The 26,523-nt window shown below is 36.3% G+C and overlaps 1 protein-coding gene across 3 annotated transcripts in view; it reads left to right on the forward strand.

Annotated features, from left to right (window-relative positions):
- Nucleotides 1-26,523, forward strand: part of Arhgap5 (Rho GTPase activating protein 5) — a 65,525-nt gene that overhangs the window by 16,825 nt on the left and 22,177 nt on the right. For 2 of the 3 annotated variants that reach the window (XM_051145916.1, XM_051145907.1), the window contains exon 3: nt 19,594-19,741. In XM_051145916.1, the coding sequence (XP_051001873.1) occupies nt 19,594-19,741 (148 nt within the window). The remainder of the gene's footprint in view (nt 1-19,593; nt 19,742-26,523) is intronic. The other variant, XM_051145926.1, reaches the window with a different exon arrangement.

Here is a 26,523-nt window from a genome sequence, read left to right on the forward strand (position 1 = left end):
GTTTATAAGACATAGGTGAAACATACATGAATTAGATGTTTAGCCTTGAATCTCATCATCAAGATAACTCATTTTATATATGCAGACATCACAAAGTGAACATTCCGAGTTCTAAGCATTTTAAATAAGGAATACTCAACCTTATTCTTCAAATTTTCATAAGTGTCAAGCATCTATAACAGTGGTTCTCAGCCTTCCTAATGCTATCACCCTTTAATACAGTGTCTCATGTTGTGACCCCCAACATAAAATTATTTAGTTGCTACTTCATAACTAATTTTGCTTCTGTTATGAATCATAATGTAAATGTCTGATATGTAGGATATTGATACATGACCCCTGTGAAAAGATCATCCGATCCCCAAAAGAGTTGCAGTCCACAGGTTGAGAACTGCTGATCTTTACACTTCAGGATTGCCTTTACTTATGTGTATTGTTTTTCTGTTTTGGTTCAAAGATCTTAATTCTTTTGCTATCGAGAAGCTGGGTGAGTGGAGCATGCAAGTGTGAGCAGAGAGCACTTATATGCATGTGGAAGCCAGAAGTCAATATTTGGTTTCCTGGCTCACTCCCACTTTGTTGAGACAGGATCTCTCAGCTGAACCTGGAACTCAGCAATTGGCTAGGTTGGCTAGCTAGTGACCTTCAGGGATCTGCTTGTCTGCCCTGCTAGTGCTGGGATAATAGGTGCTCAATAGCATGGCCAGCTTTTATGTGGTTGTTGATAAGAATTCAAATCTCTGTGCTCATGCAGCAGGTACTTTATCAACTGGTCCCACTCTCCATCCTCCAGGATATTTTCAACTTAAACAGTAGTTGCAGAAAGTAAAAAGTTCCTGTATACCGTTCATCAGATTTCCTGGTTGTTTACATTTATCCCTTCTTGCTTGAGCATGAAGTGGAAGTATGTTTATTTGCTTGTTTAAGTGTTTGGAGGTTAAGCTGAAGGTACTGGAATCTTTGCTGTTAAGTGTTTCATCTTGTATTCCCTAAGCAAAATTTTTTTCCTAAAAACAGTAGTGTTTCAGTGTTTTGTTTTTATTTTCCATGTAGCAAATTGGTTAAACTGTTTGGTTAGTTTTCAAAGGTTTTAGTTTTGCTATTTTCTTGTTAGCATAGTGAATGTGTTGTTTTTCATGATAGTTTGTTCTAGGAGTATTCTTAAGAATTACGTTTGTAAACACCAGATTCAAAAGGCCTGAACTTTAGTGATTCAATATTATTTCTCCAGTTCTTGTAGCTATGTTCTCACCTTTGAGCACAGGGTAAGAATATCCCATATACAATTTTAAACATGGTCTTTCATACCAACTGAATAATTATACAACTATTTGGGTTGGATATTCCTAAGTTTCATTTGCCTATGTAGTGATTTAACTGTCCAGTTATTTCTTTAAGTCCTTTTTTCCCCCTTTAGATCTCATACTTGAATGCGTTCGAGTTGAAAGCATGTCATAATTAAACTGATACAGGATTTTCACTCTTTTGTTTTATTAAGGTATATAAGATAATGGTTCTGTTTATAATCACTAGCATCTTAGATGCATTGAATAGGGTACTTTGCCTTTAATTTTAGTTATTTGCTAATTACCTCTAGTTGATGTGAATTTTTTACTTAGTTACTAATAAGTATAATAACATATTAAGTTATACTTTTACTCCATTTGCTTAAAGTCACATTCTCAGCCATCTTTCAGAGTTCTTTTCAGAAATGTGTTATTTTCACATAACATTGCTTTAATTATCAGCTCCATGGTTTGTGTATTCGGATTCTTAAAAACATTGAAGAAATAATTTTATTGAAGCTTTTATGTTTGTAAAGTTTGGAGTCATATAAGTGGTTCTAGACTATAGTTTTCAAAAGATAAATATTTGCTATCAGTGTGTTATCGTTAGACCTAGACTTCTCTGGTTTGAACCCAGGCTCAACTGCTACTATTCAACCTCTGCATGTTCACCTAGGAAAATCAATGCCAAACCTAGCATTGCTGTGAGGGAAAAATGGAGCATTTATTTAGAATACAATCTAGAATACATTAATTTGTGGGAGAGGGATGCTGTAGTCCAAATAAACATGTGTTTTTAAGTGAACATAGTGAAAAGGATCACAATAGAGTACCACTCACAAAACTTGAGGAAAAGTGAGTCAGTGGCTTTATTTTAGGTATGTTTTAGGAAAAATTTGAGGTGGAGAAAAATTTTCAATTATGCAGAAGGACTTAATTGGTTGCATAAAGGGAAAGATGATACAGAAATTATCTGATTATTAGGTGCTGAAATATTAATATTACATTTATAGTAGCTAAGCTACAAAATTTGGAGCTAAGCAGTGCCTGTGTGTTATCAAATTACAAAATTTCCTTTGGACTGTTTATAAGGTATATGTGAAACATAAAGCAATTGGGTATTTAGCTTTGCATCTCATCATCAAGATAACTTACCTGTGCAGATAGTACAAAATGAGAGGAAAATGAGATATTAAACAGTCTTGGTTCTAAGTATTTCAAATAAGGAATACTGAGGGCATTGGAATGTGTTATAATTCATGTTGCAGTTAAGAGCTTTAGATCATGTAGACTAGGGAAGAGAAATAAGGAAACAATCAGTTGTAAGTGATCCAGGTTCAGAGGCCACATGGAAAATCAACAGCCAAAAGTTGATTCTTCAAAAAGACTAGAAAATAAATAAAGTTGGCAAGATTGGGATAGAAGCCATAAGTAACATTTGAGAATAAAAAGGATGGGATGGGTGAATATGATCAAAACAAGTAGAAAATGCTCAGTGAACTAATAAAATATATTTTAAAATTAAAAAGTGAAAGCGCACACATAAAATGGATATATAATTAAAGTATTAGAAAATAAAAGACATTAGAGAGTGCTGTGAGTAGTTTTGTGCATACTATGAATACTTAAAGAAAATAAATGTCTAAATATATGATATGATAATTTACCTAAATAAGAATGCTTTGAATTAATTATGAGGTAGCAGTTAAATTTTCCCAACATAGAAATACCTGGCCCAGATAATTTTATGGGACAGGTCATCCTTGCATTACAGAAATTATTTCAGAGAATAGAAAGCGAAGGAATACATTCTACAATTCATTCTTATATTAGTCCTTAATTTTCTAAACAGATAAGGTATAAGAAAGGAATAATATATACCTGTTTTATTAATGGGTATTTTATTAAAATTCTTAAATAAAATAACAAGCCCACAGATCCTTTACTGTAAATTTGATTTTTGTTTTGTTTTTCTATTTATTTATTTAAATCACTTTACAGCCTGATTCCAGGCTTCCCCCCACCCACCCCCTGCCCCGTCCCCTCTCTCCTCCCAGTCCTACCCTCACACTCTGTCCTCCCATACCCTCCTCTCCTCCCAGTCCCACACCCACACCCCTCCCCGCATTTCCATCTTCTCAGAGAAAGGGAGCACCCCACCACCACTACCATCATGGGTACTGTCCACTCTGGCATCTCAAGTTGCAGCAGCACTAAGCACTTCCTCTACCACTAAGATGAGACAAGGCAGCCCCCACTCCAGTTGTTAGGGGATGCACATGGAGACCAAGCTATACTTCTGCTACATATGTGTAGGAAGTCTACGTTTAGCCCATGCATGCTCTTTGGTTGGTGGTTCACTCTCTGTGAGCCCCCATGGGCCCAGGTTGGTTTTCTCTGTAGATGTTCTTGTGGTCTCCTTGACCCTTCTGGCTCCCACAATCCTACCCCCTCACTCTTCCACAAAACTCCCTGAGCTTGGCATATTGTTTGGCTGTGGGTCTCTACATCTGTTTCCATCTGCTGCTGGATGAAGTCTCTCAGTTATGCTAGGCTCCTATTTGTAAGCATAGCAGAGTATCATTAGTAGTGTCAGGGATTGGTTGTCTCCCATGGGGTAAGTCTCAAGTTGGGCTATTCATTGGTTAACTATTCCCCCAATCTCTGCCCCATCTTTATCCCTGCATATCTTATAGGCAAATTTTGGGTTAAAGGTTTTGTGGATGGGTTAGTGTCCCATCTGGCTACAGTAGGTGGCTGTTTCAGGCTCCATATCTCCTAATGCCAGGAGTCTGCACCAGCGTCACCCCCATAGATTCCTGGGAGCCTCCCCCAGACAGGGTCTTGTATACAAAAACTAGTCTTGAATTTTTGATCTTCCAACCTCCATCTCCCAGGTATTGAGATAAACGGCTTGCCTCACCTGCCTGTCTGCTTTTCAGATGAGAGATTTGGGACCTGTTAGTGACCAAAAAACATTCAACAGTGTTTAATAGAAAAATCTTAGCCTATTTGGGTTTATACTGCATATGCAGAAGATGCCTTAATATTAAAAATTCTGTATCTGTAGTTACTCCATAAAAGTTAAAGGAGAAAAAGTATTATGATAATTTTGTACATAGGGGGCAAAATGCTCAGAATTTTATTCATGGAAAGACTGATCATTTATTAATAGATTGAGAACTTTAACTTGGAGAAATAACATGTTTTAGAATATAATAAGCCTTAAATTTAGAAATAGGTGCCATTAGAATCTCAACGATCTTTATTAAATAAAAGGCGTTTAAAAATATAAGTACAATATTGAATCTGCACAGACTCAAGTTCTGGGGGTCCTAGAACTGAGAGAGGGAAGTAGGCACGGGGTTTCACCACGAACCAAGAAGCTATTTGCAATTGTCACTAGATACGTCAACTATGTTCCCGTGCCAGGGGTAGTTAGCTAGCACAAAACAAATTTTGTGATTTTTGTCTGTTTTGTCTTGTTTGGTTTTGTTCAAGCTTTTTGTTTGTTTTGGTTCTCAGGGTTTTGTTTGTTTGTTTTTGAGAGAGAGTACATGAAATTGAGTAGGTAAGGATGTGGGGAGGATCTGAGGAGATAGGTGAGGGGAAAACATGATCAAATATATTGTCTGAAAAGAATTTTAATAAAAAAGTACTATTGTTATTGGAGTGAATCTCAATCTAGAAGGCAGAAGCTGGAGTTTCCAGATTCTTGTGCCTCTTAACAATAATTTTTACAGAGATGCTTTAATAGTTAAGGGAAATCATATAGTTTATTCAGGGAAAATACAAAGTATGGCATATTTCACCTGTGACCTGGCACCCACAGGACAAAAAGGAAACAAAGGCCAAGGTGACCTGTTATGGGTGATTAACATAGTACCTGCCCCTTATTTCATGTGGGCTTTTCCGAGAATGCTCCCGTGACTGGATGATACCAAGTTGGCTGAGAGCAGCCAGTCTTCCTGCTGCTGTGCCACCTGCTTTTCATGCTAATTTCTGGAACCTCCTGGCTAGGCTGCCTCCATTTTCACTTGATTTGTGAATTTTCCTTTTTTAGGTATAAAGGCAATGAACTATATGAAAATATGAATTTTCCTTTTTTAGGTATAAAGGCAATGAACTATATGAAAATATATGTTTCAAATTTGTGTCAATATAAATTGTAGGGAAAGTATACGTTCAGCTTTTATTGTACTTCATTTAACCTCTTGAAATCTGAAGAAATTGGGGTCTTGAAGGATTTATCTCTTGTTTTTGTTTTGCTTTGGTGTTTTGGTAGGGCTGGGGATGGAATTTACTGTAGATTTTCATTTAACAAAACTTTCAAGCTGTTTGAAAGTGTCTTGTTATAAAATACGAGAGAGAAGGAAGACACTTAAATTTTTATTTTTGTTCAAATTTTTAAAAATTCTAAACTAATACATTGACTTCCAGAATTTGGAGTTAATTATTTGTTAATGGCATTAATAAAATAATCTGCCAGATGTTTTATAGATGTTGAAATCTTTTTACGAAGATACTGTTTTATAGAAGGAAGTTTTCTGAATTAAATCCAGAAGTTCTCTTACTTGTGTCTACAAGAATCCGGTGTACAGTTATTTTTTTCATTTATTTCATTTATGGTTAGCCTGAAAAGTGACCAGTTCTCTTAGAAAGGACATATCCCTGTTTTCCAAAGCCTATTTGGATTCTTAGCTAGTACCCAGAACTTCTATATATACTTTTGAGTAGAGTTAAATAAATTTTTATAGAGTCCAAACTCCACAGAAACCATACTGATACATTATAAGTAATTTTTCTTCCCATGTTTTTTTTTTTTTTTTTTAATATTATGACTAAATCTTTTTTGGTTTTTCTTTTCACTGTAAGCATTTTAAAGGCAGTTAAGATTATCATTTATATTTGTATGCAGTACACTAGCATTTCTCATCTTGATTCTTGTAAGGGCCTTTATTTGTTTGCTTGTTTTCAAAATGATGACTCCTTATGTTGTCCAAACTGAGTTCAAGTGATCTTCTTGCCTTTGCCTCCTGGGTGCCTAGATTACCATGATGTCTGGCTTCTTTAAGCTAAAATTCTCAGACTTCTTAGGAATGTTATCTGTAGCCATTGCCAAACTTGAGGTCTTAGTTCTTATTTCACCAACTATACCAGTGGTTCTTAGTGTAATTCTGCTCTTTAGGCACATTGTGACAATGCCTGGCTGTCACCACTAGGTTTGAGTGTTGCATGTAATAAATATGTCAACGATGCTGCTGATATTTCAAAATTGATTTCTCACAACTATGGATTATACAGCCCAAAACGTCTCTAGTGCTGAAGTTTGAGAAACATTGGTACGACTGAATGTAGTCCTTGAGGAAGTCCCTGTTAGGTTCTAAGAGGGCAGGTGCATGTGGCATGTTTGTACCTGTTCAGTAAGAAAGGCAGGTTTTTCCTAATAGGTCATAGATTGTTGCTTCTCTGTCCTCACCATGATTGAGCAAGAATGTTTTTAGGAAAGTGTCGCTATGGACCAGTGCTTCATGCTATTGCTATTCATCATACTCAGCTGCTTTTCATTCTCCCCAGTGCGTTGCTTCTATTCCATTGTTGCAATCTTAGTTGAGGTTTTTATTGGTTCTTACTTGGCTTATTGCTGTTTTTAATTAAACATTTTATTTTGTTATAATTGTAGGTTTTTGTGTTAGACAAACAGAGATCTCAGGTTTGCTACAATAGTGTAACATCTTATCAGACTGTAGTACATGTCACAACCAGTTCATTGATATTAGTTAAATGTCTGCTTTTTTAATTTCCTAATTTCTGGATTGTTTATGTGTGTATTTGTTGTGGAAATTTTTACATACATAGGTTTGTATAGACACCATTATAGTAAAGATACAAAAGCAGTTTCACCACCAGCCAGTCACTTGTATTGTTCTTCCTCCTCTCCTCACCTTTTCCTCCTTCCTAACTGCCTACAGCTTCTAGCCTATGTTCTGTTTGTATACTTAGGTCATTTCAGGGATATTACATGAATGAGATCAAACAGTAGATAACTTTCTAGTACTGACTTTTTCATTCAGCATAATTCCCTTCATAATTATTCAGGTTGTTGTATTTTCAGTTATTTGTTCTCTTCTATTGCTGAATAATACATATTATGAATATGTCCAGTTTTTAAATTGTCGAAGGGCATTGGGTTGTGTTTTCCGTATGGATAGTTTCTATGAGCAGTTGAGTATGGTTTTTTTTTTTCCCTTAAATAAATAATGAATCTTTGTGTTTCTAGAATAGGACTATAATTGCTAGGTCATATAATTTCATATTTAGTCTTGTAAGGAACTGCCTTACTGTCTTCCTGAGTGGGTGTACCATATTAAGTTCCCACTGGCAATGATGGTCTATCCAGTTTCTCCACATCATCACCAGTATTTACAGTGTAATTATTCTTTAATTGAGTTTCTCTGGTCCATTCAACATTAGTTCAGACTTTCTAAGGAGTTGTGCTAAAATGCAAATACCTAATCCCTTTCCTACAACATATTTTGATACCAGTACAGAATTCAGATTCCTCAGTTAGGTTTCTAAAGCTGTTTGCAGTGGGACTCTGTCTGCTTTTCTGCCCTTGTCATTCATTCCTATATACAGTTTAAATTCTAAGAATATCAAAATAGGTACAACATAAGAGTAATTGTGTCCGTGTTGCTGTGAAGGTTAAGATTGTGCACATCATCTTAACAAATGTCTAATACACAATAAGCAGTAAGTGGCAGTTTCTAATTTTTCACCCTTATTTTTACAAATAGTAGGCAGTCGGATACTTAGTGGCAAGAAGACTTATAAATTAGATCCTTACATTTCTGAACTGTTCGTGACCTATCTTATATATAAAATTTTGCCTTTTAGATTTTGGATTTAAGCCTTAAATCAGTCATTTTCAGAGTTAATGAACTACTTTGTGTGTACTGTTAAGTAACTGGTAGTAAAATATAGGACTTTCCTTCTTTTTCTTCATGATTGATGAACACTAAATTCCTCAGTTTTTCTGTCCATCATGGTAATCTGGAACAATACACAGGAAAATTCTTGTTTTTATATGCTGTTGTATCCAGTTGAATTCATATAGGGTTGGCCTGTAACTTAGCAAGTAATAATTCTTTAGTATGATTCAGATGGGATCCTTAAAATTAGTAACAACCATTTAGTAACATTCAAGAATGTGTAATTAGGCAAATAAAATTGTTGGTAGGGAATGGTGCTGGAGAGATGGCTGAGCAGTTAAAAGTACTTGGTGTTGGAGAGGACCTAGATTTAGTTCCCAGCATGGCAGCTTAACAACTGACTGTCACTAGTTCAGGGGATCTATCTCCTCCTCTGGTCTCCATACACAATGCATGGACATGATGCATTACCTACCTGCAGGGAAAACACATATGCATATAAAATAAAAATAAATCTAAAAAAGTTTCAAATAGCTGGTGAATAAATCAACAATATTCATTTATTAACAGAAACCTTATTAGTAAAGAGCCCATTGATTACTGCGTATAATTTTTTTTCTGTTAGTATTTACTTAATATCTATTATGTGTTAGATTATTGCCCCGTACACTTAACTAAAAAGAGTATTCTGAGAATGGTACTAACATGGTTCTATTCACTAGGAAGAGTTAAGAGGGAAAGGGAAAAATCAAGATTGACTCTTGGATTTGTGGTTTGATCAGCTAGGTGTTTTACACACTCTTATTTCTATTTTTTTTTTTTTATGTTGTATTTGCGATATCTGTTAACATTTAAATGGACATAATCAGTCTCAAGATTAGACTTAGGAATTTTGGTGCCAAGAAGGATTTAAAACTGGGATTACATTATTATTCACTTAAGGATATGGAACTGCCAGAGGAGAAAAGAGCTCAGATCGAGTTAATATAAAAGAATAGTTGTGAGCTGTGGAACAGAAAAGGAAAGCAAAGAGTGGTGACCTATATGCAAGCCAAAGAGCAAGCAAGCACTTAGGGCTAAACTTCAAGAAAGAATGTTGATGAGAGCTTAAGAAGGGTGACATGTCTTTTGTGTAATAGCATTTTAGTAGAATGGATAAGAGAAGCCATATATAAGTGAGTTGAGAAAATAGGAAGTATCTTTGGAGATTTGTGACAATTTGGGGGGTTTGCATATGAACACAGTTAAAAAGGTATGTGTTGAGTGCATAAAGTATATGTAAGTAATTGGTTTATTTAATGTTTAATACCATAAAATATAATATCTAAGCCAGGGACACCTTTAATCTCAGCACTTGGGAGGCAGGGCAGGTGGATCTCTGAGTTCAAAGCCAGCCTGGCCTACAAATTGAGTCTAGGACAGTCAGGGCTGTTCCAAAGAGAAACTCTGTCTCAAAAAACAAAATATCTATATGAAAAACTAAAATTTATTAACACAAAGCACACAAACAGATCATGGCACCATTTACAATCAAGAGAGATAGGCAAATATAAAGACTATTCAGTCATTGATGCATAAATTACAGCTCATACAGTAGTCTAATAATTGCATAGCTACTTCCTGTTGCTTTTGAGGAGATCTTTTTTCCACCTGAGTAAGCACTTGTCTCTAATATGTTTTACATCTAAATAAAAGGTGGTGCACAATTCTCACTTATTCTTCACCAAGTATAATATATATGTACACGCATATAATGCATGAGTTAATTGACTACTTGTGATCTCTGAGGCTTCCTTCTCATCAACAGCAAGCTATTAGTAGTTAAGTTTTAGAGGAGTTGAAATCTGTAGAGTTAATCAGGAACAGAAAACTTAACTACAGAAAATCCTGAGGGCTATTTGCTTCCTAGGTTACAATCATACTGTGGAAGAAATATGGCTTGTCTAGTAAATGGCAGCAACCTATCAACTCCTTCCACTGCTTCCAGCACCAAGCCAAACACCAAAATCATCAGTAGACAGAGGGGAGGGACAAGAAATAACACATTGGCAAGTACTGTAGGGGCAAAGACTAGAACCTTCATCTGTAGGAAGGTTTGGAAAACAGTAGAATTGTTCAGTGTAAGAGACTGATGTGGTATCATACCAGAATGATACCAAGGAAGATGTGACGTGTGACTAGCTCGGAAAATATATTTAGGGTGTCAGAAATGGAGAAACTGGAGTTTGATGTTAAAGGAGGAAGAATATGGAGACAGGACATGTTGTAGAGCCTAAAGAAGTACTGGTCCAGGACCTTAAATATATGTATTGAAAGTGTAACCATTCTAAATGCTGCCCATGTCCTAAGAGTCTTTCATACAATTGTGAGCAGAATTATTAGAATAGAGAGTGGAGGCACAAATGCTCTACACCTCCAGACCTAACAATCAGTAGTCTTAATGAAGGGAAAGGTTCTTAACACTATATGCAGAAGATACTATGTGTATAGAAAGTAATATCTCAGTTCTGTTCAGGGAGGAATGATGGAGTGCAAAACAGAAAGGTAGCTACAGAACAGAAAAATGTACTGCCGTCATAGCCACAGTTCTTTGGACCTTTGCCTGAGGAAGGTCATAACAATCAAGATAAAAAACCCCCAGGATCAGCAAATATGTCAGTGTTAGTACTCAACAACTTGGTAACAACACTGTTTCCCAGGAAACTATTAACCACAAATGGCAAAGAAACAAAAATAATTAATCAACATACCATTCACTTGAGAATTCATCTGTGCTAAAGGCTGAACAGGATAAGGCTGGGCAATTGTCATTTTACTATCTCATTTTTGTTGTTGTTACTGTTGTTTTGTTATGTGTTTTTTCTTTTTTCTTTTTCCCCTGAGACAGGGTTTCTCTGTGTAGCCTTGGCTGTCCTGGGCTCACTTTATAGATCAGGCTAACCTTGGAACTCATATTTGCCTGCCTCTGCCTCCCAGAATGCTGGGATTGATCACAGGTGCACACCACAGCACATGGCCTTTTAAAAAAACAATAATAATTTATTATTTTTATTTCATGTACATTGGTGTTCTGCCTGAATGTTTGCATGAGAGTGTCAGATCCCTGAGAACTGGACTCACAAGACAGTTGTGAGCTGCCATGTGGTGCTGGGAATTGAATACAGGGCCTCTGGGAAAGCAGCCAGTGCTTTTAACCAGCTGAGCCATCTCTCCAGCCCACTTTACCTCCTCTTAACAATTGTCATTCAGTGAAATTCCAGCAGTAAGAAATAAAAAGCATTAAGAAATAAAGAGAAGATTGGAGCTGAACACACTGTTGTTGCTTGATTTTTGTCCATTGACCAAAAAATAAATTCTTATGTATTGTTTTTGCATGATGAGGCTTTTATTACTTTTACACAAAGATAGCTGTTGAGTAGGACAAATCTTTTAAGCCTATTTTTCCCTAGTATACCTTTTAATGATCTCAAATTGCTTCATATATTGTCATGTCTTAAGATTTTAAAAAAAAATTTCATTTGTAAAATGTATTGGCAGTCCTCCCACTCCTAAACAACAGCAGCAATGGAGGTCAAAAGAATTGGATGCCAGGGATAAAACTTGGGTTGTTAGTGCCTGCATTGTGGGCTTATACCGCCATGTCAGCTTTTCACTTTGGAAGTAGAGATCAGTACTCCCTCAAGTTGTATGGCCGGCACTTCATGCACTGAGCCATCTCCCCAGCCTTGTGAGATGGCATTTTACTGGTTTTGATTTGCATTTCCCCAATAGGCAATGATACTAATACTAACTAACAGTTTACATTTGTTGGCCTTTGTATTTCTCTTTTGAGAAATTCCTGTTAAGATCCTTTGCCCCTATTAGTCAGATTGTCTTTTTTGTTTGTTTGTTTGTTTGTTTTTTATAAGTTTGAGTTCCTTATACATACTGGGGATTAACCCTTTATGAGATGAATAGTTGGCAAATATATTCTCCCATTGTAAAGGGATAATACATGTATATGTATAGGCAGTTCTCTCTTTCCACCATATGGCCCCAAAGAGGTTGGGTGGCAAAAGCCATAGTCTGTTGAGCTTTTTCTTAGGCCTCATGTACATTTCTTTTATCTTAACATATTCCTCCTTTTAGAGTAGGTTGAGGCTTGTATTGTATAGGGAGAATGCATGTCTCTTCTTTGTATTCATTGCTTCCTGTTCTGTCTAAAGGCTTAAATTTTAATGTAATTCTCTTTGTCAACTTTCACTTTTTTGTTCTATACTTTTGTGGTTCTCCATTGCCTACACTGATGTCTTAAAGTGTTTGGTTTCAAGACTTAACTACATTTATGTCTTTAATCTCTCTTGAATTGGTTTTTTGTTCAGGTCAAGAGATAGGGGTCAAGTTTCAGTCTTCTGAAAATAGCAGAAGAGCTTGTCCCTTCCCCAGTGTCTATTTGTTATACTTTTAAAATAGTAGTTGGTCATGTGTGTTCATTTTGGGGATTTCTGTTCTGTCCCACTGGTCTGTTTTCTGTCATGGCCTTGCGTATGTTACTGTGGTATGTATGTGGCTCTATTGTTTCTTGAAATTGGATATTATTGTTGTTGTTGTTGTTGTTACTATGCTTCTCGATTTGTTCTTTTTATTACGTGTTTTGTTTTTTTTTAATTATTTGAGATCTTTTTGCTTCCATAGGAATTTTAGATCTTTCTAGTTTTGTGAAGGTCATTGGGATTTTGATGAAGGCTACAGTGAATATATAGACCCCTTTTTGTAATGTGGACATTTTAATAGTTTTTCCAACCCAGAAACCTGTAAAATCTTCATTTTGTACCTTCAGTTTATTTTTCTTCTGTGCTCAGGAGTTTTCCTTTTAGATGGTTTCCACTTTCTTGGTTACATTTAATTTTAGGTATTTTGTTTTATTATAGGTGCTGTGATGGAATTGCTTTCATGATTTGTTTTCAGAAATCTTATTTGTCTTTATAGAAGCCATCGATGCTCTTTTTGTTTGTTTGTTTGTTTTTTGTTTTGTTTTGTTTTTTGTTTTTCGAGACAGGGTTTCTCTGTGTAGTCTTGGCTGTCCTGAACTCACTTTGTAGAGCAGGCTGGCCTTGAACCCATAGTGATACGCCTGCTTCTGCCTCCCAAGTGCTGCGATTAAAGGCGTGCACCACCACGCCTGGCACGATGTCCTTTTTTTTTTAATGCTGCGATTTTGCTCAGTTCATCAATTGTAACACTCTTTAATGGTCTCAGGTTTTCTGTGTATCATATCATCTGCAAACAAGCATAGCTTTGTTTTCTTTCTCATTTGTGTGTCTTTTTTTTTCCCCCTTGTCTGCTTGCCTCCACCTCGTTTCTATTGTGTATTGAATGAGGAGTAAGAGTGGATACCTTTATTTTCTTCCTGATCTTAGAGAAAAATCTTTGTTCAGTGACATTGGCAGTGGGCTTGTTATGTTATTTGTTTAGTTCTCCATTGATCTAAGTTGGATTTTCTTTAAATCTTTAGTTGAGTTTATTTATTTATTTTTGCCTAATTTGTGTGACTTAAAATAGCTGTTCTTACTCTATTCATATTTATTTTTGTTTCAGTTTATCATTAGCAAAAAGGAAAGATCAAAGAGCTAGCCATATACGTTTCTTATTTTTATCTTTGTTATTATGCCCCACTTCAGTTTATTTTTAACTTAGCCACTAGTATGTCCTAATACTCTACCATATGTGTGGTATATATATATTCTTATATGTGGTACACACACACACACATTCTCTCCCTCTCTCTCTCTCTCCCTCTCTCTCTCTCTCTCTCTCTCTCACACACACACACACACACACACACACACACACACATTATCTCCTTTTAAAAACAGATTTTATAACATTTTAATGTTTTGTATTTATGCATATGGGCATGTACATGGCATGAGTGTGTAGAGAAGAGGACATCCTGCGGGAGCTGGTTCTCTCCTTCCACCGTATGGACCCCGTGGAGTGAACTCAGATGAGGTTGGGTGGCAAGAACAAGAGCCCACTGAGCCATTCCTTAGGCCCTGTGATCATTTCTTGTTTCTTACCATAGTCCTCCTTCTAGAGTAGGTTGAGGTTTTTTTCTTTAGTCTTTTTAAAACAAAATTTTAAATAGTTTTACCTGAAAATTAGCAATTACATTTTATTTGTCTAACATTTCTGTATGTGAGTGCCATCACACACACGTGTGGAGGTTCCTCCCTTCTATCTTACTGAGGTAGAGTCTTGTGTCTCTGCTACTCTGCATACTGTGTGCTAGCAGGCCTGCGAGCTCCCTGCCTCATTCTTTTGTCTTTACCACCTGTTTCACAGTATAAATACTAGGATTACAGATGCAGGCCTCTGCGCCCAGCTTTTCCTGGGTTCCAGGCAGCTAACTCAGGTACCCATTCAATCATCTCCCGTTCCCTATATTTTATTTAATAACATAACTTCTGTCACTTAAAAAAATGTTTAACCATACACAGTGTTCATTCTTATATTTTTATACGGAAAATCTCCTATGGTAAGTTTTATTGATATTTCAAATATATGTTTATAATTTTTAAGGAAATTTGATTTATTGGATCAAGTTCTTACTCTTTAGCTGAAGCTTGCCTTTGGACTTGGAGCATTCTTCTCACCCTAGCTGCTAAATGCTGGAATTTTACAAGGCTGAGTCACCATGCTAAACTGGCTATAGAATTATTTTATACTCACTTTTCCCATGCACACTCTTGTCACTGATCTTATGACTTAGAGTTTTCTTGAACTCTGAAGCTAGCTGTATATTCCCTTCCTATCTCCACTGTTGGTGGTTTAATTATTCTGTCTAGATGCCTTTAATAATCTTTGATGCCTACTGAATTCAACATATATGACTATATCTCTGTATTCACTTGTATTTGTTGTATACAAATTCAGTCTATTAGTTTAGAAGAGACCTCAATTTTTTTTTTTTTTTTTAATAATCATTTGTGCCAGTTTATTTCACAAGCAGTATTCCTGATTTTTGGGCATATGTTGACAAACAAAATAGGTGAGGTGAAACTCCTTTCCTTAGGTAGAGCTTTCATATTGTGGCAGAGTAAATCTCCTTCCACATCCTTATCCTTCATTAAGAAAGTAAGAAAAATGAGATGTGCTAAGTTACATGATGTTAAAATATATATAAGTTATATGATATTGTCAAGACTAGTAGTGGGAAGGGGCTAGGGAAGACAGCGACCAGATTTCAGTATTTAATAGGCTTTTACTGTGGGTTTCCTTGAAGATACAAAGGGAACAGCCAATGCAGAAGTACTAAGACAAGAACATTGTAGACAGGTTAAAATAGCGAAGAAGCCATGTAGCTGTAGGGAATAAATAATGAAAACAGTAGAGAATGAGGCCAATATAAAGCAGCATTGCAGGGCATTATTGGGGAGCTAGTATTCTGGTTGCTCTTGAGAATGGCCTAGCCCTATAGGGAATAGCAGTAGAAACAGTCATTGTACTAATCCAAATACATGCTGTGATGGTAGCTTTTAAAACTCAAGGAGTTAACAGTAAATATTGTTTTAAAAAATCACATGCATTTCTATACGTTTGTTTAGCAACTGGAAGAAGGTGTGGGAGGAAAAGAGAGATCAAAGATTCTGTTGAAAAAAATTTCCTGGGGAGACAGTAGCCCAAAGAAATGGTTCCACCCAGTTCTAGCTTGGTGAGCTAATGAGCTTAATTGGGCTTACTTAACAGGGGCATAGATGGGGGTCACATGTGGAAGCAAGGCTGCTGCACCACCAGAATCCCCCTTAATCCCAGAAATGTTAACCACTTATATATCCTCAGGGTGGGATGAGCTGCCTGTTTGATTAGTAAGCCTTTTGCAGGGCTGGCTTGTGGCCTACCTCATGAGCCCATCCTCCTACAAGAGAATGTTAGAAGGCCCAATGTTAGAACAGTCTTCTGTAGGAAGTCACAGATGGGTACCATGCCCAGAGAACAGGATTCCACAACAAATGACTTAGTTATTTTTAGCTTGAGCAACTTGAAATGATGGAATTGCCAACCATTGACATGTATAGATAATAGTTTTATGGAAAACAATGGGAATTTTGGATGTGTTAAATAGTTATTTTACATTACTTTAGAGTTCAGGAGAAGGGTGAATTGGACTGTACATCAGAGTGTGGGTGGCATTATGAAGAGGATGACTTTAGATAGAGAATATCATCAAGGGCGAGGCATGAGTTTTCATACCATTATTACAGAGTACACTGAAACGAATGCCATCAGGCAATAGAGTGGTCTCATAGAGTCCACTCAAAAGATTGCTTGAGAAGTCAGGGAAAATGAGAACTGAGAACTAGCCATTGCAAAACATCTGTTGGCATTTAATTTAGAAGCATGCTGAGAATAATGAGGACTAACTTGTGCTCATGTAAGAGTGAATGGAAAGAAAGGTGAAGCCAGCCAGTCCAAATGATGTCTGCGTCTTTCTGCCAAGTCTACCAGCAGCAACTGCCAAAAAGAGAGACTTTTTTTTTTTTTTTTTTTTTAAAAACATGAGAGCAAAGCCTATTGACTCAGAGAGAAAATCAGTCTTCCCCAGGGATGAACCCCCTAATTGGTTATCAAATACCAAATGGTCAGCCCTAAAAAAATACATACATATGAGCAAAACCAAATAGACATAGAAGGTTGTTGGTTCTATACTAATTTGTCTATATATGCATGTGTGTATAACAATAATTAAAGAAAAAAGGCCATGAATTTCAGAGAGGGTAGGGAGTGTGTTTCTTTAGAGGAAACTGGAGGGAAAAGATGAAGGGGGGATGTAAATGTAGTACACATACATGAATTTTTTTAAAAGTAATTGGTAACAAACCCCATGTATTTGGGTATTAAAAAGGTAGAGCTATAATGGTCCTTAATATTTTATTCTACTGTTTTCATCATAGTCTTTTTTTATTTTTGCTGTCAAAAGATTGTGTCTTTACATTTCTTCATTATCTCATTTATTAAAAAGTTCTAGATTTTCTTCCTTTGTTAAGTTCTTTGAAAGCCTAGTCAGTTGCCTTACTGGGCTTAAGTTTTGTTCAGTTTTTTGTTTATATGATTTTGATATTATTTGATATAATGTTTATGTGAGTATATTGCTGATGTTACTGCAGTAAGGATAGGGAAGAAAACTGTTTCTCTTCCTGGCCCTATTTATTCATACTGAGACTTTAAACTATCTGCTGTACACTTAATCGATAACCTATATTACATTATTTGAAAATAGAACATTTGTTTTATTGTATGTTTTGGCAAACATAAGATTGATTTAAAATTGGCAGGCGGTGACGGCGGCAGTGGTGGCAGAGGTGCACACCTTTAATCACCTCTGCACTCTGGAGGCAGAGGTAGGCAGATTTCAGTTTGTAGCCAGTCTGGTCTACAGAGTGAGTTCCAGGGCAGCCAAGGCTACACAAAGAAACCCTGCCTCAAAAAAATCAGATAGATGATTGATTGATTGATTGATAATGGATAAAAAACGGCGGTATAAATCCTTGAGTACAGAGAAACCCTGTCTCAAAAAATCAGGTAGATAGGTAGATTAAAATGGCAGTATAAATCTTTGAGTATAAAGGTGGTACCAATTAAATTGGACCATTGTAAGGCAGATCTTTTTTTTTTTTTTTTTTAAAGTTGGAAATTCCACTTCTCAGTAAATGTTGGGGGAAAAAAACCCTACATTAACAAAAGATATCCTTGCATTTCTTTTACTTAAGAGAGCGAGGTAACATTTTATAAAAGTTGTGATTATCTAGTTTTAGCTTATCAATTTTAAGTTACGTTACTTTGAGTTAGTGTCAGTTAATGGCTATATAGAGCAGTAACTCTAGCCAAGAGATGGATCTCAATAGTTTGTGAAGAGCTTTAAAATCCTACATTTGTCAGGCATTTATATCCCTGTACTTGGGAGATAGAGGGAAACATACTTTAATTGGATGACAGCCCTGGGCTACAGAATGAAACCCTACAATTTCTTAAATTTGTGAAGCACTGCTTGGATTGATTCTGTTGGCTCAGAACTATGAATTATAGAACAAAAAGGAATTGTATGCATTTTAACTCATTTTGAAATCTAATCTAAAACTTCTCCTTCTCTCTCTCTTTTCTTTCTTCTTTTCTCTTTCCTTTTCTTTCTTTTTCTCTATATACCATAGGTTGAGTTCATTTTGTGGCTCACACTGACTTTGAACTAGCAGCCTGCCTCAACCTCACTAGTGCTAAGATCACAGATGTATACCCATTTGCCCTGCCCCAAAGTACTTTTCAGCATGTAAACTGTGGCATCATTAGAACAGTTACTGGTCACATAGGTTAACTTCCCCTATAATGATAATCAGAGCATACCTGTATTAAAGTACCCTTTTAGAGTTGGTGAAACATTCCTTGCTTGGGGGATGGCGTTGGTATATTTGTTTTTGTCTGTTTTGTTGGTTTGTTTTATATTAGGGAAAGTAAAATTTGTAGATGAAGTTAAACTGAAAAAAAATCTAGAGTTGTCCATAGAAGGGCTCTAACTATCCTTTTTGTTTTGTTTTTCGAGACAGAGTTTCTCTGTGTAGCCTTGGCTGTCCTAGGCTCGCTTTAACTTTATCCTTCTATACCTCAGAGATCCCCGGCTGGCTGTTTGTAACAGAATCATCTACAGAGATAACACCTAATCCAGAAAGGTTGAGTTAGAGCCCATGAATAGTTGCATTTCAGATAGTGTTTAATGTGTTTTTGATATGTTCACTTCCGAGTAAAGAATCCATTTCTTCCTCATATTAGATTTTGGAAATTCTTGTTTAATCATTTAACATTTCTGAAGATGTTTTCTACATTTCCTTAGAAAATTATGTTAAAATGTAAAGGGACCGGAAGGAAATGGGGAAGAAGGGTGGTGGTAACATTAACAGTTATGGAGTCAGATAGCCTCGTTGATAACCAACCAAGGGTGATTGTTCTTATAAATGAGAGCTCATACAGAACCACAGTTCACCTCAGAGGCTGATAAAGTGTATAGACCACATACAAAACAAGAAAGGGTTAGTCCTTTATAGTAACATTGAAAAACTATTTTTCCAATCTTTTGCTATTTAATTTTTCCAACCTCTTATTTTTCCAGTCTTATTTTCCTAAGAAACCATTTTCTTCTAGTCAGCTTTTGGTTTTTTCCTGCTCTTTTCTGTTTCCATTGTTCAGTTAATGTTTATTAGAATTTATCAGGGCAGATATTACTGGGCATTTGTATTAGATGTGGCTTTTAAATACTTCTTCTGATCCAAAGTATTAATTACATTGCTTGGTAATATTATGGAGAAAATAAACGTTAATAGTTTTAATTTGAATATGTTTTCTTGTAGCAGAAAAAGAAAACTAAGACCTTCAACCCACCAACACGTAGAAATTGGGAAAGTAATTACTTTGGGATGCCCCTCCAGGATCTGGTTACAGCTGAGAAGCCTATACCACTATTTGTTGAAAAATGTGTGGAATTTATTGAAGACACAGGTAGGCTAGAAGAATCAATACATGAGATTTGATTTATATTTTCACTTTTCTACAATAATAGTTTGTTAATGTGATATGCTAGAGCTATTTTTGAGTGTTAGAATTCCCATTATTATCTTTTTAGTCACTCTGAAGGTAGCCATCTGATACTTGAAGTTTTATTGTTGATCAGTAGTGATTTTGAAGATCTTCTCTTGAACATAATAAATAACTGTATTGAAAGCTAAAATGTTAAAGTTACTTAATTCTGGGATTTAGAATTATTTCATTACTATAATGCTAAGAGATTGCAACTATGATTTGAATCAGTACTTTAAAAATTAATATTTTAAACCTAATACTATTTATGTTACTTATTATACACATGGGTAATTTTCTTTAAAAGTTAAGGCCATAATTACATATTTGTAATTGGCAGTTCATTCTCTGTGTGGTGTTACTATTTATTCAGCAGTTCTAGCTTGATGTTATTTTATATGGTTTGACTGATGTTTCTAAGGAATGTATAGGAACCTCACAGTTTTAAAAACAAGTTTGTATTTATGTTTGTTTTGTTGCAATATAGAGAAGTGGGCTAGTAAGAGTTGGGGAATAGATTTGAAAAATGTTATACTTGAGTGTGTTTTATTTTATATATTGTTTTTTGAGACACGGTCTCACTTTGTAGCTATGGCACTTTCTGTGTAAACTCACAGAGATCCTTCTCCTTCTACCTCCTGAGTACTGGGTTTAAAGGTATTTGCCAACATGCCTGGCTATTGAGCATGTTTTAAATGAACTCCTTAGCCATGAGCCTGTGTGATAGGATGAACTACACTTATAAAAAAAGTTTAAAAACATAAGCTACATAAGTTTCAGCATTATTTGCTTGTAACACTCTTTTAATTGTGTGTGTGTGTGTGTGTGTGTGTGTGTGTGTGTGTGTGTGTGTAGGCATTTTTTTCTAGTATATTATTTTATTTTATTTTTAATTTTTTATTAATTCTTGTTACAACTCAATGTTTATCCGATCCCTTGTATCCTCCCATTCTTCCCTCCCTCCCATTTTCCCATTATTCCCCTCCCCGATGACTGTTCCTGAGGGGGATTACCTCCCCCTATATATGCTCATAGGGTATCAAGTCTCTTCTTGGCAACCTGCTGTCCTTCCTCTGAGTGCCACCAGGTCTCCCCCTCCAGGAGACATGGTCAAATGTGAGGCACCAGAGTACGTGAGAAAGACATATCCCACTCTCCACTCAACTGTGGAGAATGTTCTGACCATTGGCTAGATCTGGGTAGGGGTTTAAAGTTTACCGCCTGTATTGTCCTTGGCTAGTTTGAGCGGGACCCCTGGGCCCAAATCTGCCTATCATAATGTTCTACTTGTAGGTTTCTAGGACCCTCTGGATCCTTCCACTTTGCTATTCTCCCATGCTTCTCTCATTTAGAGTCCCAATAGGATGTCCTCCCCTCTGTCCCAGTTTCCTGGTAAGTGAAGGCTTTGGTGGGACATGCCCCTTGGGCTAATATGCAGATATAAGTGAGTATATACCATTTGATTCTTTCTGCTTCTGGGTTAACTCACTCATTATGATCATTTCTAGCTCAATCCATTTATCCACAAACTTCGGGAATTCCTTGTTTTTAATAGCTGAGTAGTATTCCATAGTGTGTATGTACCACAGTTTCTTTATCCATTCTTCTACTGATGGACACTTAGGCTGTTTCCATGTTCTGGCTATTATGAATAAGGCTGCTATGAACATGGTTGAGCAAATTTTCTTGTTGTGTGCTGGAGCATCTTCTGGGTATATTCCAAGGAGTGGAATAGCTGGGTCTTGAGGAAGCCCTATTCCCATTTTTCTGAGATAGGACCAGATAGATTTCCAAAGTGGCTGTACTAGTTTGCATTCCCACCAGCAATGAAGGAGTGTTCCTCCCTCCCCACGTCCTCGCCAGCATGTGGTGTCACTTGAATTTTTGATCTTAGCCATTCTGATGGGTGTAAGATGGAATCTCAGAGTTGTTTTGATTTGCATTTCCCTGATGACTAAGGAGGTTGAGCATTTCTTTAATTGTTTCTCAGCCATTTGATATTCCTCTGTTGAGAATTTTCTGTTTAGTTCCAAGCCCCATTTCTCAATTGGGTTATTTGGTTTGGTGATGTTTAATTTCTTGAGTTCTTTATATATTTTGGATATTAGACCTTTGTCAGATGTAGGGTTGGTGAAGATCTTTTCCCAGTCTGTAGGCTGTTGCTTTGTTCTCTTGACAGTGTCTCCTGCCTTACAGAAGCTTCTCAGCCTCATGAGGTCCCATTTATTAATGGTTGACATTAAGGCCTGGGCCGTTGGTGTTCTGTTTAGGAAGTTGTCTCCTGTGCCAATATGTTTTAGGCTCTTCCCCACTTTTTCTTCTAGGTGACTTAGTGTCTCTGGTTTTATGTTGAGGTCTTTAATCCACTTGGATTTGAGTTTTGTGCAAGGTGACAAATATGGGTCCAGTAGCATTTTTTTTTACACATAGACCTCCAGTTAGACCAGCACCATTTGTTGAAGATGCTATTCCTTTTCCATTGAATGGATTTGGCTTCTTTGTCAAAAATCAAGTGACCATATGTGTGTGGATTCATATCCGGGTCTTCGATTCGATTCCACTGATCAACCAGCCTGTTGCTGTGCCAGTTCCATGCTGTTTTAATTACTATTGCTTTATAGTACAGTTTGAGGTCAGGTATGGAGATTCCTCCGGAGCCCTTTTATTGTACAAGATTGTTTTAGCTATTCTGGGTTTTTTGTTTTTCCGTATGAAGTTCAGAATTGAACTTTCAATGTCTTTAAAAAATTGTGTAGGTATTTTGGTAGGGATTGCATTGAATCTGTAGATTGCTTTTGGCAGGATGGCCATTTTTACTATGTTAATTCTCCCGATCCACGAACAAGGAAGATCATCCCATCTTCTCAAGTCATCTTCAATCTCTTTCTTCAGAGTTTTGAAAATTTTTTCAAACAAATCCTTCACTTGCTTAGTTAGAGTAACTCCTAGATATATTATATTGCTTGTGGCTAATGTGAAGGGTGTGGTTTTCCTAATTTCTTCCTCTGCAAGCTTGTCATTTGTGTATAGGAAGGCTACAGACTTTTTTGGGTTAATTTTGTATCCAGCTAATTTGCTGAAGGTGTTTATCAGCTGTAGGAGTTCTCTGGTGGAATTTTGAGGGTCACTTATGTACGCTTTCATATCATCTGCAAATAGGGATAATTTGACTTCCCCCTTTCCCATTTGGATACCCTTGATCTCCTTTTGTTGTCTTATTGCTCTGGCTAGAACTTCGAGTACTATATTGAAGAGATACGGAGAGAGTGGGCAGCCTTGCCTTGTTCCCAATTTTAGAGGAATTGATTATGTCACCATTTACTTTGATTTTGGCTATTGGCTTGCTGTATATAGCCTTTATTATGTTGAGGTAAGTGCCTTGTATCCCCGATCTCTCCAAAATTTTAAACATGAATGGGTGTTGGATTTTATCAAATGCTTTCTCTGCATCTAAAGAGATGATCATGTGGTTTTTTTTTATTTTCAGTTTGTTTATATGGTGGATTACATTGATGGATTTCCATATATTAAACCATCCCTGCTTGCCTGGAATGAAGCCTGCTTGGTCGTGATGAATGATATCTTTGATGTGTTCTTGTATTCATTTTGCAAGTATTTTATTTAGTATTTTTGCATCGATGTTCATAAGAGAAATTGGTCTGAAATTCTCTTTCTTTGTTGAGTCTTTGTGAGGTTTAGGTATCAATGAGACTATGGCCTCATAGAATGAATTTGGTAATTTTCCATCCATTTCTATCTTTTGGAGTAGCTTGAATCGTATCGGTATTAGCTCGCCCTTGAAGGTCTGGTAGAATTCTACACTGAAACCATCTGGCCCTGGGCTTTTTTTTGTTGGGAGACTATGTGTGTAGGCATTTTTAAAAGCTAGTATAGCCACGTCTTATCTAAATAATAATGTTCAATTTTGTTCATGGGTGCCTTACCCTTTAGTCCAATTATCAACTTACTTTTGTATACATATACTGGTTTGTCTATTTGATGAGGAATGGTAACTTCTGGTTTTAGTAAGGGGTAGAATATGGCAAAATACTACTAGTCACTTAGTATCATGATTGAGAGAATATATTTCCCCTTTCAGTTAATATGTGTTAGTTTCTAGAGTCTACATTTGCTATGCACTTACTCTCTACTTTAACAAGCACTTAAAAATTGGCGTTTTAGACAGATGTCTTGTTCTACTCTAAGACAGGAAAAAAACAAATGCAAAGGTTTTTCTAATATTAGTTCTCTGCTTTGGAGTTAATGATTTCTCACTTTCTGTAGTAATATATTTAGGCCTGTGAATATGACATATTTGTTGTTTTGTATGGGGAAAGAATTTCATATATCCTAGGCTGACCTTAAACTGATATTACTCTTCTGCTTCCCAAGTGCTATGATAACAGGCATACATAAGTAGACCCAGTTTCATTTGGTGCTAAGGACCAAACCCAAAGCTTCATGCACACTAAGGAAGTGTCTCTACCAACTGAACTACATCCCACCCACAGGCCTTAGGGATATGACTGAAGAAAATACTAAAATAATAGTTTTATTTAAAAAAAAAAAAAAACTCAAAATGAGCATTCTTTTTACAATAGAATGAAAATTAATTATTTTTAAAATACCAATTTCTTGAGTATTTTCATAGTAAATGAGTGACCTGTCTTGAGGGAAGTGACTACAATTTTAATTGAATTCTTTTCTTCTTTTTTCTTTTTCTTCTTTCTTCTTTCTTTTTTCTTTTCTTTCTTTCTTTCTTTCTTTTTTTTTTTTTCCTGGTTTTTTGAAACAGAGTTTCTCTGTATAGCCTTGGCTATCCTGGACTCACTGTGTAGACCAGCCTGGCCTCGAACTCCAGCGATCCACCTGCCTCTGCCTCCTCAGTGCTGGAATTAAAGGCATGTGCCACCACGCCTGGCCCGCAAATATTTTTTAAAATTTATTTTTAATTTATATATTCACCTAATTCAGTTCTTCATTTGAGTCATTCTAGGTCAAATAATGGGTAATGTGCATGTTTAAGTGCTTTGATGGAAATGACTTAAATATATGGGAATACACTGCCTAGAATAGAGTAATCAAACTAGAATCTTCTTGCGTATTGCTTGCTCTTATTACAGATTTATGTAAACTGATTATAAGTTTTGGCACAAATTGTCAGTTGCATAAGAATTCACTTTAGGTGCTAGTGTTTCTGGTTCCTCTCCCTGTTATCCAAGCAGCTCATGAGGCTGAGTGGCAGACCAACCTAGGCTATATGGTGAGACCTTGTCTCAAAAAGAGTGTTCTATTTACGGCTCTCAGAGTGAACTATAGCATAATCACCACCACAGAGTTCAGCCTGTAGTTCACAAGAAATGAGGATATATAAATGGTTTCCATTATTTTAAAATTGTATTTTAGCCATTTACATATTGTAAGCTCTATTAGAAGCTATGAACATTCATTATAATCAGCTTTCTTGTTTCGAGGATTAAATGTTGAAGAATCTTGATAAAAACATGGGTTTAACTATGGCACCAGCCAAGAACTATACGTGCAGTAAACATCAAACCCCTACCCAGATCTAGCCAATGGGCAGGACATTCTTCACAGTTGAGTGGAGAGTAGGGACTAACTTTCACATAAACTCTGGTGTTCCATATTTGACCATGTCCCCTTGATGGGGACGTCTGGTGGTACTCAGAGGAAGGATAAAAGGCTACCAAGTAGAGACTTGATACCCTATGAGCATATATAGGGAGAGGAGTTCCCCCTCAGTCACAGTCATAGGGGAGGGGAGTAGGAGGAAAGTGGGAGGGAGGGAGGAATAGGAGGATACAAGGGATGTGATAACAATTGAGATGTAATATGAATGAATTAGTGAAAAAAATGAAAGTAAAACAAAAACAAAAGCCCCCAAAACCAAAACAAAACAAACCAAAAAACCACGGGTTTAAAATGAATCGACTTTGTTCTAAGAATTTTATCCATTATATAGAAAAATTTCATTGCCTCAAAAAGCATCTAATGTTGTATAATTATATATAATGTTAGCTATTGTATTTTTTACCCATGGTACTGGAGGTCAAACTTGGGGTACTGTGCATGCTAGGCAAGCTATCTACCAGTGAGCTACATCCAAATCCTATTACCTTAAAAAAAAATTAATGCTCTATTAGGTTGAGAAAATATTCTAATATTCCTAGAAAATTTCCCTAAAGGGTGTTGGGTTTTTTTTTAATTCATCAGTATGTTTATTGTAATAGAAACTAATTATCCCATGCTTAAATAAATGTCCTTGTGGTTATATACCTACTTCCATAAAACATCTTACTCTAAGGACTCTGCATTGACAACACTCTGGACAGAAGCAAAAAAACAAAACAGTAAATAAAAATGGCTGCTGAGACAGTGTCAGTTTCCCATAGTCCCCTTATAGTTCACACTTTGTAAGTAGAACTTAACATCGCTTACAATTACATCAGCATTGGTAGTAGTATCCAGTATCATGAGCATAAGACACACTATGACCACAAAACTTTTTTATTTGTACTTACACAACCTTGTATATTTCAGCTGTGAAGATCAGTCACTACAACTCAACTCGTTCTTAACAAGAAGGCTTTTTATGACTATCCAGTCAGTCTTGACCTTTGGGCTGGTTCACTAGTAGATAGGAGAAACTAAAAGATTCCTCATGTCCCACATTCACCCGTGAC

The sequence above is a fragment of the Acomys russatus genome, chromosome 1, assembly GCF_903995435.1.
Source record: "Acomys russatus chromosome 1, mAcoRus1.1, whole genome shotgun sequence".
Classification (NCBI taxonomy): domain Eukaryota; kingdom Metazoa; phylum Chordata; class Mammalia; order Rodentia; family Muridae; genus Acomys; species Acomys russatus.